This window comes from Eumetopias jubatus, unplaced genomic scaffold (assembly GCF_037043125.1).
Source record: "Eumetopias jubatus isolate StellerSeaLion01/CBP00866 unplaced genomic scaffold, mEumJub1_p1.0 scaffold_10, whole genome shotgun sequence".
Taxonomy (NCBI): Eukaryota; Metazoa; Chordata; class Mammalia; order Carnivora; family Otariidae; genus Eumetopias; species Eumetopias jubatus.
Window position 1 is genome coordinate 100,930,124 of NW_028274816.1, and position 15,086 is coordinate 100,945,209.

General features: G+C 52.8%; 1 protein-coding gene across 1 annotated transcript; it reads left to right on the top strand.

Moving 5' to 3' along the window:
- The first annotated feature begins 6,623 nt into the window (after positions 1-6,623).
- On the top strand, positions 6,624-10,100 carry SOST (sclerostin). The gene is made up of 2 exons (XM_028092719.2): positions 6,624-6,980; positions 9,679-10,100. Exons 1-2 carry the CDS (start codon positions 6,761-6,763, stop codon positions 10,098-10,100), a joined length of 642 nt encoding a protein of 213 aa, XP_027948520.1. The 5' UTR covers positions 6,624-6,760.
- The last annotated feature ends 4,986 nt before the right edge of the window (positions 10,101-15,086 follow it).

Consider the following 15,086-nt stretch of genomic DNA (forward strand, 5'->3'; position numbering starts at 1 on the left):
TCTGAATAAAAAACTCAAAAGAGAGCTGTGTGCCTTTTCTCCCTGACAGAAAAAAACCTCTTTGTGGGGCATCTGGGTGGCTCAGTCGGTGAAGCGTCTCCCTTCAGCTCAGGTCATGATCCCAGGGTCCTGGGATCAAGTCCCACTCCCTGCTCAGGGGGGAGCCTGCTTCTCCCTCTGCTTGTGCTCTCTCTCTCTCTGACAAATAAATAAAATCTTAAAAAAAAAAAAAATCCCATGCATCCGTAAGTACACATACGTGTGTCTGTGTATATAGAGATCTCCATGGAAAATGTTCTGCATTTGCTTTTGTGCTTAACAAAGAGTTGTTTCTTACAGCACCATTCATTTTACTAGCTACCTAGCATTCCGTTGTGTATGGTGTGCTGTGATTTCTGTATACTCTAATTTTAAAGGTCCAGGCTGCTTTAATGAGCACAGAATGTTGAAATGAGACTTATGAATAACAGTTGCAGTTTATCTGCTTAATATCCTGTTAATTTCTGTCATCTGTTGTGATGGCACAGTGTCAAAGCTAAGGAGGATTGTTCTGTGCTTGCTTGTGTAATTTTACGGGGGTGGGGGGGTTGCCTGACTGCTCAGTGGGAGTGTGCAACTCTTGATCTCTGGGTGGTGAGTTTGAGCCCCATGCTGGGATGTAGAGATGACTTAAAAAAAAGAAAGATAATTTTATGGGGGTGGCATCCCCAAGCCCAATATTTAGACAGAGTCTCTGAGCCATGGCCTTCTGAAGTGATGACCCATTTATAAGAAGTTCAAATGCACAGAGATTCCGTTTTGGAAGTCTACACTAAAATGAGTTAACCTAGAGGCAACACAATGAATGGGTGGTCTCCATTTCATTAAAAGTGGAAATACACCACATTTAATTAATGTGTGTTTTTATATTTTTATTTATTTTTATTTAACTTTTACTTAGGGGGCGCCTGGGTGGCTCAGTCGGCTAAGTGTCTGTCTTTGGCTCAGATCATGATCCTGGGGTCTTGCTCAGTGGGGAGTCTGCTTCTCCTTCCCTCTGCTGCTCCCTGCTGCTTGTGTTCTCTCTCTCTGTCAAACAAAATCTTTAAAAAAATAAATTTTACTTAGTTAACATAGAGTGCAATATTGGTTTCTGGAGTAGAAATCAGTGATTCCTCATTTACATACAACACCCAGTGCTCGTCACAACAAGTGCCCTCCTTCATACCCATCGCCCATCTTGTCCATCCCCCCCACCTCCCTCCATCAACCCTCAGTTTGTTCTCTATCATTAAGAGTCTCTTGTAGTTTGTTTCCCTCCCTCCTTTTTTTCATTATATTTTTACATAATTGAAATGTACATATTTTAATAAATATTTTTTGAAGATTTTATTTTAGCACATGTGCATGAGCAGGGGGAGGGGCAGAAGGAGAGAGAATCTCAAGCAGACTGTGCTGAGCGCAGAGCCCAGCACAGGGCTCGATCCCACAGCCCTGAGATTATGACCTGAGCTGAAGTCCAGAGTCGGACACTTCAGTGACTGAGCCACCCAGGCGCCCTGAAATGTACATATTTTTTTAAAACCGTAAGACATCCTTGTGGAAATGTGGAGTTCTGAGAAACCTAGTCCGAAAGCCCATGAACTAGATGTCCTTCTGGTGGAATGTTCCCAGTGCGCGGAGCGCTGGGGCAGCCGTCCTGAGAGGCAGGAGGGCAGAAAGAAGAGAGGAGTTGAAAAGGAGAATGGAGAGCAGAGGGCAGGTGCAACTGGGCTTGGAAGAGGGAAGCCAGTCTCCAAACCCACGGGGTGACAGAGGCTCTCTTTTGCCAGACTTCATTCTTTTTCAACTAGGCCCGACCTTTGGACTTCCACGTTTGTCTCCTTTTGTCCCATTTTAGCCAGAATTCCCCCAACCTCCCCATCTGGTCATCCTCAGTATCTAATCGGGTTCTTCACCCCCCCCCCCCCACTGTCCCTCAGGTGAAGTCTGATCGCCACCACTGCCTTCAGCAGGAATCAGGTTAGGTTGGTTTAGCCAGAATCCCCCCTTACCTTCCCTGCTTCCTCTTAGTAATTTTCCATCCACTGACCCCACACTGCTCCTGGGCTATAGATTCCCACTTTCTGTGCTGTGTTCGGAGCTGAGCCTGGTCTCTCACCGCCACTGCAAGACCCCCATGCCAACTCTCCTTCTGCTGCTCCCCCTGCTTGTGCACTTGCTCACACCTGCACGCGCTCTCTCTGTCAAATCTTTATTTATTTATTTGAGAGAGAGAGAGAGAGACAGAAATAGTGACAGCATGAGTGGGGAGGAGAGGGAGAAGCAGGTTCCCCACTGAGCAGGGAGCCCGACTTGGGGCTTAATCCCAGGAGCCTGGGATCAGGGCTTGAGCCAAAGACGGACGCTTAACTGACTGAGCCACCCAGGCGCCCCTAATAAATAAATAAAATCTTAAAAAAAAAAAAAAAGGCTGATTTGGACGTCCCTTATTGCAGACAACTGCCTATAAACAGGATAGCCCTCCAAATCCAGATACTCCATTTTACCCTGACCTGTGGGAGCAAAGTCTGTGTAAAAATGCAGCCCATAAGGAGAACCCTCCATTCCCATGAATTACAGACAGGTGGCTTGAGAACCAAGTAGAAAGTTAGATGCCTCTGGAGGCTTCTTTCAGATCAAAGATTCTATAATCCCGAGGATTCAAACAAACATAACTTTCTTTCCAATCTTGACCTGTCCTTCAAAGTGGGGTGCAAAGGCCACATCTTCCTGTGTGGGTCCCAGATACACCCCAGGCAGAAGAGACTGTTCTCCCCTCTGCAGGCTCATAACACTTTGTCCCTTTAAAAAAATGCATCTAAACCTTTCCTCAGTGGCACTAACCACTTTCTTTGCTGAAGAACTGTTTTCTTCCCCAGTACAGGAGCTCCTGGAGGGGGAGTACGGATCAGTTCACAGCTCCTGGCAGGGGTGGGTCTTGCCTCATGAAAGGTTTGGCAAGTGGACATACGAACAGGCAGCTTGGTAGAAATGAGAACCAGCAAATCATCACATAAAAAAAAAAAAGCCTTGCTAGAAATTTAGGTACAACTGTTAAATTATTAAATGCAATTTAAAGATTTTTAGCCCAAACCCAGATTTGGTCACCTTGTGGAGGCGCGTGCTGTTATGGGCTGAACCATGCCCCTCCAAAATTCATATCTTGAATCCTAACTCCTAGTACATCAGAACGTGACCTTATTTGGAAGTAGGGTTGTAGCAGATATAATTAGATGAGGTCATTAAGGTGGACCTAACTGAATATGACTGATGTCCTTTTAAGAAAGGGGAAATGAGGGGCGCCTGGGTGGCTCAGTCGTTAAGCATCTGCCTTCGGCTCAGGTCATGATCCCAGGGTCCTGGCATCGAGCCCCACGTCGGGCTCCCTGCTCGGCAGGAAGCCTGCTTCTCCCTCTCCCACTCCCCCTGCTTGTGTTCTCTCTCTCTCGCTGTCTCTGTCAAATAAATAAATAAAATCTTAAAAAAAAAAAGAAAGGGGAAATGAGGGCATAGACAAATACAGGGAGAATGCCACGTGAAGATGAAGGCAGAGATCGGGGGGTGGGGGGATGCTTCTATAAGTCAAGGAATGCCAAAGATTGTCAGTAAAGGCACCAGCAGCAAGGGCAGAGACATGCAACAGACTCTGCTCACAAGCCCTCACAAGGAACCAACCCTGCCAACACTCTGATCTCACAGTTCCAGCCTCCAGAACTATGAGAAAATGCATTTCTGTCGTTCGAGCCACCCAGTTTGAGGTACTTGGTTTTGACAGCCCTAGCCAACTTACGCGCACGTTTACCTGTATGACACTGGTGGGACCGGGGACCTGGCTGAGCTTTCTGGAGAACAACCCTGCAATGCACAGCCAACTGTTCACTCTCCCAGACCCAGCGTTCACTTCTGGAAGTAACACTAAAGTTTTTTTTTTTTTTTTTAATTATTTTGTGGAATATTACCCAGCAGGAAAAAGGAACAAATCGTTGATACATGCAACAACCGGGATGAATCTCCAGGGAATCACTTGGAGCGAAAAAAGCCAGTCCTAAAAGGTTACATACAATTTGGTTCCATTTATATGACACTTCTGAAATGACAGATTAGTGGTACCACGGGCTAGGGGGGCATGGGAAGAAGGTAGGTGTCGTTATCAAAAGGCAACAAGAGGGATCTTTGTGGTCACAGAGTTGTTCCTTATCTTGGCTGTGATGGATACTGGAACTTACACATATGATAAAGTGACATAGACCGAAACACACACACACACACACACACACGCACACATGTGCATGTGCACACGAATACAAGTAAAACTGGGGAAATTTGAATCAGATTGGTGGGTCATATCAATGTCAATATCCTGGTAATATTGTACTATAGTTTTGCAAGATGCTACCATTGAGAGAACTGGGCAAAGAGTATGTGGAATTTGCTCTGTTTTATTCCTTACAAGTACATGTGAATTTACAATGATCGCAAAGAGTTTAACTCAAAAAATTATTTCGTACGAGGAGTCCGTTCATATCATCCCTACTGAGGATAGGGAAGCATTGGAAATAACCTAAGTACCCGCAACAGACGTCAACTAAAACCCTGGGGGTTTAACTCTGAACAATGATAAGCTCCCGAACTGAGTAAATATAAAGCTGGATTAGCATGAAGTGAAAAAGCAGATGGCATCATAGCAGGTTCTCTGTGAGCCGTTCTGGGAAGAGCAGCCTATACCTTGGCAGAGAATAACTCAAAAGGATGGACATACTTCATAGGTTCAAATCCACTGGATTCTTCTCTTTTTTTCTTTTAACAATGACTTCAGTTCCAAATAAAACATGAAATGAAATAAAACCCTTCGCCATCCTCCAGCCGCCGGCTCTTCTGTCTCCAGCAGGTGGCAGCAGTGCTCCGAGGATGGGCCCCACGGGCTCGGGTTCCGGCGGCTGGGTCTGTAGCTCCCACCAGCAGGTGGGGTTTCAGCGTCCCGATCGCGCCAGCTCAAGGAATCCGGCCTCGGAACCTCCCTCTCCCAAATCCAGGGCAAGAAGGCCGTTGTCCGGCCACGATTGGGTTAACGGTCCACATTCCAGAGCAAGGGAAAAGGAGGCTGGAGGGTCAGAGACAGGGGGAGGGGGCGCAGAGAGCCAGCTTCTCACAACACCCACGGGCTCTGTTGGGAGAGATAGATCACCTCCAACAATGGCCACAGCTGTTTTCGTCTGCCCCGAAGGAAACTGACTTAGGAAGCAGGTATCAGAGAGGGCCCTTCCTGCAGGGGCTTCTGTCTGGCTTGTAAAACTGTCAGAGCAGCTGCATTCATGTGTGGAGTGATGGATGGTGGAAAGGAGGGACAGACGGCTGCAGATGGACACCGCGGCTTACAAGTCAAGGCAGGTGGCAAAGGCCTCCTAGAGGCTCTGCAGGTGGGGCGTGCTGATTCATTGCCCAGTGAAAATACCAAGGGGACCTGGGCCACAGCCCTCTTCCCAGCCTCCTTCAGGGCCAGGAGCCCGATGCACCTCCTCCTTTATCTGCAGGGAAAGCTTCCGCTGGCTCTCCTTTCTTTTCCTGCACCTCAGGTGTGAACCTTCCTCCCCAGTACCCTACCCCTCCCAGGCCCCTCGTTCTGCTCCAGGGCTAAGGTGGCAATTCCTTTTGGCTTTTTTGTGGCTAGCTGGACCTGGGATGGCTTCATGGAATGCACCCCACACCCCATAGCATGCACCAATAAGGCTTTCCATATAGGACTCAAAACTCTTTGAAAAATGTAATGGTCCAGGAGACCAAAAAAAAAAGGAGAAGAAGAAGAGAACATCAGCACCAAAAATGCTGGCCTTGGCTTTTGCTAAGGAAAGGGATTTTTGTGCTCTCCATTCCTAGCCACGGCCTAGCCAGGGAAATAAGTGCCTTTGGCACATCAGTCCCCAAGCGGCTGTGTCTTGGCCAAGAAGTGCCTGTCACGGTGCACAGAAGCCCCAAGATTTCCTCCTTGGGCTCCATCACCATTGCCTGTTGACTTGCTCATCCTGGCCTTGTAACCGGAATCCCTGCCTCCTGGTGCAAGCAGACGCCCTCCCCGTGGCCTTCCGGTTTTCTCTCTTGCCTTCCAGAGGGTGCCAACAAAGGGCTATCTTGGTCAAGATAATTGATGCTGAGCCTCCCCATGGAACTGGGACCGATCACATTTCTTAAAAAGCCTCCTTCTGCCTCTGCCTGGGTCTGTGGGGGCCAAAGATAGAGCCCTTGGGCCATTTGTTGGTGGGGTAACAAATGAACTTGGCCGGAGAAAGGGACTTGGCTGGGCTCAGCCCTGCAGAGGGCTCAGAGCTGTCGTTTTCTTTGTGACGCTGGTCCACAGTTTGTTTTTGAGAAAGCCCAGGGGGCCCAAGGAGGTAAAGATTCCAAGCTGGAGCTCATTTTGATATCTGAAAACCACAGCCGCCTGCACGTGGGAGGGGCTGGAGGGCAGGCTTGCCTCACACACCCGCCTCCCTCTAGGTCACCTGGGAGCACCAGCAGCAATTTGGGAGTTTGCTGTGCCTGGGAAGTCTTTGGGGAGGGCTTGCTGTGAGCACACCCCGTTCCCTCCCCCTGGGTTTGAGAGAAACATGGGACCAGCCCTGCCCCAGCCTGTCCTCATTGGTTGGCATCAGGCAGAGGGGGCTTTAAAAAGGCAAACGTGTCCCAGGCTGGAGGTCGGAGCCTGTGCTACTGGAAGGCTGGGTGCCCTCCTCTGGCTGGCACCATGCAGCTTTCTCTTGCCCTGTGTCTTGTCTGCCTGCTGGTGCATGCAGCCTTCCGTGTGGGGGCCGGCCAGGGGTGGCAGGCCTTCAAGAACGATGCCACAGAGATCATCCCCGAGCTGCGCGAGTACCCCGAGCCTCCGCCGGAGCTGGAGAACAACAAGACCATGAACCGGGCGGAGAACGGAGGGAGGCCCCCTCACCATCCCTTTGAGACCAAAGGTATGCTGGAGAGGAGGGCATTTTTCACACGAGGGGCCTGGAAGGTTCTCTCTGGGAGGTTGTGAAGACTGGGGTGGCCCGTCCGCCGCTGTCAGCTCTAACGGAGGGACAGCCTTGCCTGGAGGCAGGGGGAGGGTGGCAAGCCAGAATAGCCTTGGTGATCCAGCGCGGGGGCATGAGGCTGGTGGGGGTGCTGGCAGCAGGAGCCTGGGGCAGGAAGGAGGCAGAGGTGGTGAGGATACAACCCTGGGACAGGCTCAGAGCCTCAGAAAGGAGACAGTTTCCAAGAATCCCCTCCTGAGAATATAGGAGACAGGCCCGGCAGCTGGCATCCCTGGACAGGGGACCAGACAAGGGAGCCTCCTATCTGTGAGCACCTGCTGGAGGTAGACGCTCTACCCAGGCTGTACCTGAGGGATCCGCCGCAGGGGAGCCCCAGGAGGTGCACTCCCAGTTGGAAAGTGAAGAAATCTCCAGACACTAAGTAACTTGGTAGGGAGCAGAAGAGCTGAGATTTGACCCCAGTCTGATCCCATTCCAAGACAGCCCTGGTGGGGGAATGTGTGGGGGGTGCTGGGGACTGAGAGCCAGAGCAAGTCCCCACAAATCAGCGGGAAGGGGACACTCCCACTGCCCCGAGTCTTCCCAGTGAGCTGACACTTGAAGGCATGGAAGTTGTAGGCAGAGTATTAGCATCCGACCTGGGTAGCAACTTGGGTCCAGGCCCTGGAGGGTAGGTAGCATCCTCTGTGCAGGGAGTGGACACAGGTGGCCCCATCTGTCCCCAGGTCCCCACCCGAGACCCAGGCTTGCCTCCCTACTAGGGAGGGAGCCCGACCCTCGTGACAAGGCGAGGGCCGTGGTGGAGGGCACATCTGGGCTCCTGGTCAGGTGTGCACGGAGAAGCCTAGGGGCCAGTGTGCACAGCTGGCCCGGCAGCGGGCAGGAAAGGCTGGGGGTGGGGCCGGAATGACACTTCAGAGGGAGGGCCTCACTGCCCTCCAGTCATTGTCTGGGTGGGAGAGGAGTCCCCTGCCCAGGCCCCCTCATCCCCTCCCTCCCTGCCCCACAACCAGCTGGGAATGTGGGGCTCGGCAAAGGGGGCAGCCTCACAGGAGGCCTGGGACCTCAAGTCTTCAAAAAGGGAGGGCAGGAGAACACCACCCTGCCATTTCCCCCAGGCAAGGTCGATTAAGCTCAAGGGACTGCTTCCTGGGCTCTATGGGGCCCAAGTACAAAATATCCACTTCCCGAGGCTCCCATGAGAGGCCACAGGCCCCAAGGAAGCTGTGAGCTCAAAACAAAGTCCCTTCTGTAGAGGAAGTGCCTGACCTGGGGGCACTATTCTTGGAAAGCCCAAAAAGCCTCCTTGCCTGGGCAAACAGGCCGCCTCCACACACTACCCCTGCAGCCTGGGAGCCGGGGTGAGGATGCCAAGCCAGCCCAGAAACCAGGTCAGCCACTGGAGGAAGGCAAACCCACATCTCCCCTGCTATGCTTGTTCTCCAGGGCCTGGGGAGTGGAGGCCTGGCCTGTTCTGCCCTCTCTCGGCTTTTGGTCTCAGGACTGTTGTTCATCTCCTTGGGTGACGGACAGGTGCTCACATGAGGACCAGCTGTTTAAAAAGCTCCCACCTGTTTAAGCCCACAGTAGGAGAGTTGATCGCGGTGTCTTCAGGGGACCAAGCCAGGCCTCAGAGCCCAATCCCCCCCCACCCCAACCCAGGAGCAAGGCTGGGTCACCATCTGGGATCCATTAAAACGGCACAAAACAAGAGATGTGCCCAGCAGCATGCCTGGTACACAGCAGGTGCTTAATAAGTGTTTGTGACAGCTGAACCTGTAGGTTTTCAGGCAGAGCTCCATCCCCTCTGGTAGGGAAGTAACTGCAGTAAGAGGCAGCCCTTTGCCCCCACCCCCAGTGCAGCCTCCCACAAGGGTGCTCAGGCACACAGCGTCCACCCTTAGAGGAACCCAGAGGCGCCGGGGCCCCAGGAAAGTGGAGTGAGGATGCGCAGCTCTGCCTTTTGGGCAAGTACTTTCCCCCCTCTAGGCCTCCTGGTCCTCAGGGATGATGAGGGGGTTGGACAAGCAGCGTTTGGCTCTTTTCAAGTCTAATGACTTCTCCTCCCCACCTCCGCTTCCATCTCTCTCCTCCGCGGCAGCTGCCCTGATTTATTACCTTCAATTAACCCCTACTCCTTTCTCCATCCCTCGCCATCCCTCCCAAGTGGCTGGAAAAAGACTTTAGGGGAAGCCAAGGCCATGCAAAGGGTGTGGCAAGTACCTACTCTGCCTAGACCAGGCACTCTGTTACACAGATGTAAGTTATATGGGGGAGAAAAAGCCCCCCTTGGAGAAGAAGAAGAACACATAACAGCCTATACTTCCAGCTCTTATTATGTGCTCATTGTGTCCCCTGCATTATGGCTGCAATGGATTCACTCACTAACTCCTTAGGACAACGCATTTTACAGATAGGAAGCACAGAGAGGTTAAATGACTTGCCCAAGATCAAAGTTTTAGGGGGAAAGGGTGGGCCAGAGGTCTTTCCTCTCGCACCAGAATACCTGGGCGCTTCCCGGAAGAGATACCCAGGGGCAAACGCGTCTGGAAAGCGGCAGGTTTGGAAAAGGCCGGGGCGTGGGTTGGTGGCGTGCAGGGAGCCGGGCTGGTCTCAACGCGCCCTCTCTCCGCAGACGTGTCCGAGTTCAGCTGCCGCGAACTGCACTTCACCCGCTACGTGACGGACGGGCCCTGCCGCAGCGCCAAGCCGGTCACCGAGCTGGTGTGCTCGGGTCAGTGCGGCCCGGCGCGCCTGCTGCCCAACGCCATCGGCCGCGGCAAGTGGTGGCGCCCGAGCGGGCCCGACTTCCGCTGCATCCCCGACCGCTACCGCGCGCAGCGGGTGCAGCTGTTGTGCCCCGGGGGCGCGGCGCCGCGCGCGCGCAAAGTGCGCCTGGTGGCCTCCTGCAAGTGCAAGCGCCTCACCCGTTCCCACAACCAGTCCGAGCTCAAGGACTTCGGGCCCGAGGCCGCGCGGCCGCAGAAGGGCCGAAAGCCGCGGCCCCGCGCCCGGGGCGCCAAAACCAACCAGGCCGAGCTGGAGAACGCCTATTAGAGGCCGCCCGCCGCGCCGCGCTCCCCGACCCGCGCCCCGGCCCAGGCGCCCGGGGTTCTGCCCTCGGCGCGCGGTCTGATTGTTTGTATCTCATTGTAAATGTCTGCAACCCCGGGCAGGGGGCTGAGACCTTCCGGGCTTCCGCAGGAGGCAGCCAGGCCCTGCGGATCCCGGGGCGGGGAGGGCCAGAAGAGCCCCCGTCCCCACTCCCCCGCGTCCGAGGGGGTCCCGCAGGGCAGGGGAGGGCGCTGAGAGTCACACTCACTGAGCCACGCAGCCCCGCCCACCGGGGCCGCCCACCTTTGCTGGTCCCACTTCAGAGGGAGGCAGGAAAGCAAGCCTTTCACCGCCCAGGGGTTCTAAGGGAGCGCTGGGGAATGAGAAAAGTCCGGGGACTGGTTAAGAAAGTTCGATAAGATTCCTCCCCCACTCCTCTGCCCCTCATAAAGCCTTTAGTGCCTTGTTGTGCCAAGAACACAGGACTGGGGTCCGCAGATAGGGTTCCCAGTCCGGACTCTGCCACTAACTTGCTGGATGACCTTGGACCACACTCTTCTCTTTCTGTCCCGAGTCTGTCCTCAATTTCCTCTTTGGAAAATGAAGGTGGGGCTGGGATTTGTATCTCGAGGAATCTACTGTCACATGATTCCAAGGCCTTGGGTGCCTTTTGAATGGGCAAAGGAGAGAGAGAGAGGTTGGATTGGATTACCGCCATGGTCACCTCCAGAATTCAGAGTTGTAATCCTCTGATCTGACAACCAAAGATGAAAAACAAGTGTGGTGTTGGGGGAGGGGGGGAGTCTTTTTTATGGCTGACAAAACCGTGGAAGAAGCTGTGTTCTTTCCAGTCTGGCCTCCCCAGATGTTTCCCTACCTCAACCCCTCCACCTCAAAGGATGCAGAAACAAATCCACCAGTTGGGATAGAGAAGGAGAAGGTCCCAAGGCTGGGGCGGGAGGGGAGGACGGGGGGGGGGGGGGGGGGGGGGAAGGGTAGAGAGTAGAGCTCGGACAGAAATCACCGCCCCCCCATTCCGAAAGAACAGCACCCCCCACCACGGCCATATTTTAAAGTCACCTTCTGCAGAGAAGCTCAAGGTCCCAGGACACTGGGCTTGCAGGCCCAAGGGAGAAGCCAGCACCCATTCAAAGACCAGCAGATCCCTTTGCAGGCACCTCCTCCTGCCTACCACTTACAGACACGATTCTGTCTAGAAGCTAGCTTCTTACTGCTGTTACCTGTGACGGCGCACCTTACGTTAAAATACTACTACTTGGGGAAAAATTACAAGTGCTGTATATATGCTGAGAAAACCGCAAGACCAGTTAGCTGTCATCCAAAAATCTTTCTGAAAGTCATTTCCAGACATCTCTTACTTTCTGTGTAGTTTTTAATTGTTAAAAGCAAAAAAAGAAACTTTTTTTTTTTTTTAAACAGAAGCACATACCACGTGAAAGCCTGCCGGGCTGGCCATTTTTGCAATCCTTTCATGTGGGGTTTGTCCACAAGAATGAGAGTCGTGGTTCTTAAAAAGAGTTAAGTTACCTATTTATTTTCTCACTTAAGTTATTTATGCAAAAGTTTTTTCTTGTAGAGAAATGACAACGTTAATATTGCTTTATGAAATACCAGTCTGTTCTTTCCGAGTCCAGAGGCATTGTTAATAAAGACAATGAATCATTTCCGAGAGGATGTGGTCTCATTTTGTCAACCACACACAGTCATTCTGTCCAAGTTAACATCCTTCTCTTGGTCACTAGGACCTCGACCTTGGAGACACCTTTGACTGGGCCGCGGGGGGCCCTTGTGGCAATTATGTCGTCCCTTTGAGAGTCCTGTCTGTCCCTTCCTTTCCAAACCTAGACCTCATTCCTTCGCCACAGCGACTGTCATAACTTCAGCCTGGTCTCCATCAAGCAGCCTGCCCTCCACATTGTCTTCCAGAAACACCCTTCTCATCATGCCACGCCCCTGCTCGCAATCCTTCCGTAGCTCCTCCTGGCCCAGGATTGAGTTCTGGCTTCTCATCCTGACGCGAGAGGCCTTCCCCTGCTTGCTTCCCAGCCCCCACCCACACCCCGCTCTACCAAATTTCCTTCCTGATGCCCAAGGGGCCACGCTCTCCTGCGACACTTGTCCCTGCCTTAGTTTACCCCCACGCCTACAGACTCAGATGCTGAGCCCCCAGGATGCTCCCTCCGTGCCTCCTCAAAGCCTGTTCATCCTTCAGGTCTCAGCCAAGTGTCACCTCCCCTTACCAACCAAACCAGGCTTTATCTTTCATGAGCAAGGCCCTATTCCTCCGGAGAGCTCACCTTCGTAGTGATGCAATGCTAGATTCATTCACGTAAGCGTTTGATGAGTCTCTCCCCTCGCCCTGACTCTAAGACCCAGGAAAACAGGGACTCTTGGTCTATCGCCACTCACCAGGGCACCCCCAGTACCCAGCATACAGCAGGTGCCTAAGGCGCATTGTGGTCGCATCGCTGTTCAATGTATTCAGGATTTCTTCTCCCATGAGGTTAGGTGGCTGGAATGGACTGGGATGCATGGACGATGGTACAACGACTTCTGCTCTTGCTTTAGGGTTCATGTTCCTTGTCACCTCGGAGCTTGAACCTTCCAGGGATGTTGCAATCCCCTCTGAGCTCTCCTGAGATGCCCCAGCCCCTTTGTCCGTGCCACAACCTTGGTTTCTGATTCTATGTCTTCCATTCAGTGTTCGTTCGTGGATCGTGTGTCTCACCTGGCCAAGCCCTGCTTAGTGCTGAGACTGACACAAGCCACGTACAACTCAGTTCCAGCTCCCACGGGGCTCTGTCACGTGTTTGCCCAAAAGTGAATTGTATGCCTCCCCGGTGAAAATGTAAGGTCATGAACAGGGTCAATGTCTTGTCCTTCTCTTGGTCTTGTCTCACCAAGGTGTCTCACGGCTGACATGCAAGGAATACTCTTCAATCGCCACAGGGAGAGATGAGTCAAAGCTTTGAATCCAGTCCAGCCCCTCTTGGGGTAACCCCACCCCAAAGCCCTCCCCAGCCCCGAAGCCTTTTCACTTTAACTCCCAATGAATCCTCCTAAATTCCTTATCATCACCAGCAAGTTTCTGATAGTTGTCAGTGGGTGTTGTGTCTCTAGGCCCCGAGGAGGCCCCAGCGAAAGCCTTCAGGGAACCCACGCACCGAGAGGAGTGTCTCAGAGCTGGGAATGAGAACAGGTAGGAAATGGATACATGGTCCTGGCCCCAGAGGCCATGTGGTACAAAGGATGGGGACATGGGCTCTGGAGCCAGGCTTGTGTTTGGATCTAAGGAAACTGGGGCACCCAGGGGTTAGATGTTCGCCCACAGCCCGATGTGGGATCAGTTCCTGCTCTGATGCTCACTCAAGCTGCTCAGAACCTGGTGGGCACGTGGACAAGTCATCAGGCCACATTGTCTGTACAGAGTGTTAAGGGATCGAGCAGAGGAGTAATTCACTTTGTGGTAGGAATGAGGGAAAACTCTTCGGGAAGGTTTCACAGAGGTGGGTGTTGCTTAGAAGTTCTCCTGGTGGAGAAGGTGGCACAGGGTTCTAAGCAGGGGGCGTGGCCCAAGCAAGGGCACTGGGGCTGAAGGTGTACGGCTGTGTTCATGGGGGCATGAGACTCGATCGGCTGCATTCCTCAACATGTACTGAGTCCTCACCATGTGCCAGGCAGCATAGGGGGGTGGGGAACTGGGCATCCCAAACAATGCCCAACCCCAGGTACACCTAGGGTCTACTTTCTGGGACCCCAAGACCCAGGAGGGATCAGCCCAGTCTATAATCCCATTACCACGAGGGGAAAAAAAACCCAAAGCCTAAATTGTAGGTCGGGCTAGGGGTTATTTATGGAAAGTTATATTCTACCTACATGGGGTCTATGAGCCTGGCGCCGATCAGAAACAGAACAGACAACAGGCTCAGCTGGGAGGGGTGGCATTCTGCTGTGGGGAGCTCATGTTCTGGTGGCTCAGCCAGACGTGGGGTTTGTATTAATAGTCTTGAGAGTCAGACAGACAGAGGAGCAGAGAGAAACAGGTTTCTCTCTCTCTTACACACACACACACACACACACACACACACATACACACACACACTCCATCAGGCTCTACCTATACTCCAAGTACAGATCAGGCCACCTTTGCACAAGGAGGTAGAGCGAAAGAAATTCAAAGAGGCCACAGGAACCCAAACTTCCCCTGCCTGTCCTCGAGCAGGCAGGACTTGGGCAGCTGGGGAGGGGGACAGCTCACACACCAAGCTCAGAGTCACTGTCACTGGAAACTGGTGCCACCCGCCCCCCTCCCACCTGTTCCCTGACACAGGCCTGCCCTCGTTCCTGATCATTGGTTCTAGCTCTGGGGGCCTGCGTAAACTTTCCTGCCTGCCCCACCCCGACCTCCACGTTCCTGGAGTGCATCCTCTGCCTTCTCCCGTGTCCAAGGGCAGGCGAAAGCTCAGGCTTCCGGCACTCTGCCCAGGGGTTGAAGTTCCTTTCATCGCTAGAGGGACAGGAAGCAGGAAGATTGTCACTCTTAATTCATGCAACCGGGCGCCTGATTTGCCCAGACACTGACACCTATTGGCCCAGAGAAATTATTAACAGCTCCCACTTTTCCTCTCAAAAGTATCCCGTTCAAGCAATAAATCACATGGTTATTGCAGCTGCAAGAATGAGAGATACAGCTTTTATGTGGAATGGCTGGGACTCAGATGCTGAGCCCCCGGGATGCTCCCTCCGTGCCTCCTCAAAGCCTGTTCATCCTTCAGGTCTCAGCCAAGTGTCACCTCCCCTTACCAACCAAACCAGGCTTTATCTTTCATGAGCAAGGCCCTATTCCTCCGGAGAGCTCACCTTCGTAGTGATGCAATGCTAGATTCATTCACATAAGCGTTTGATGAGTCTCTCCCCTCGCCCTGACTCTAAGACCCAAGAAAACAGGGACTCTTGGTCTATCGCCAC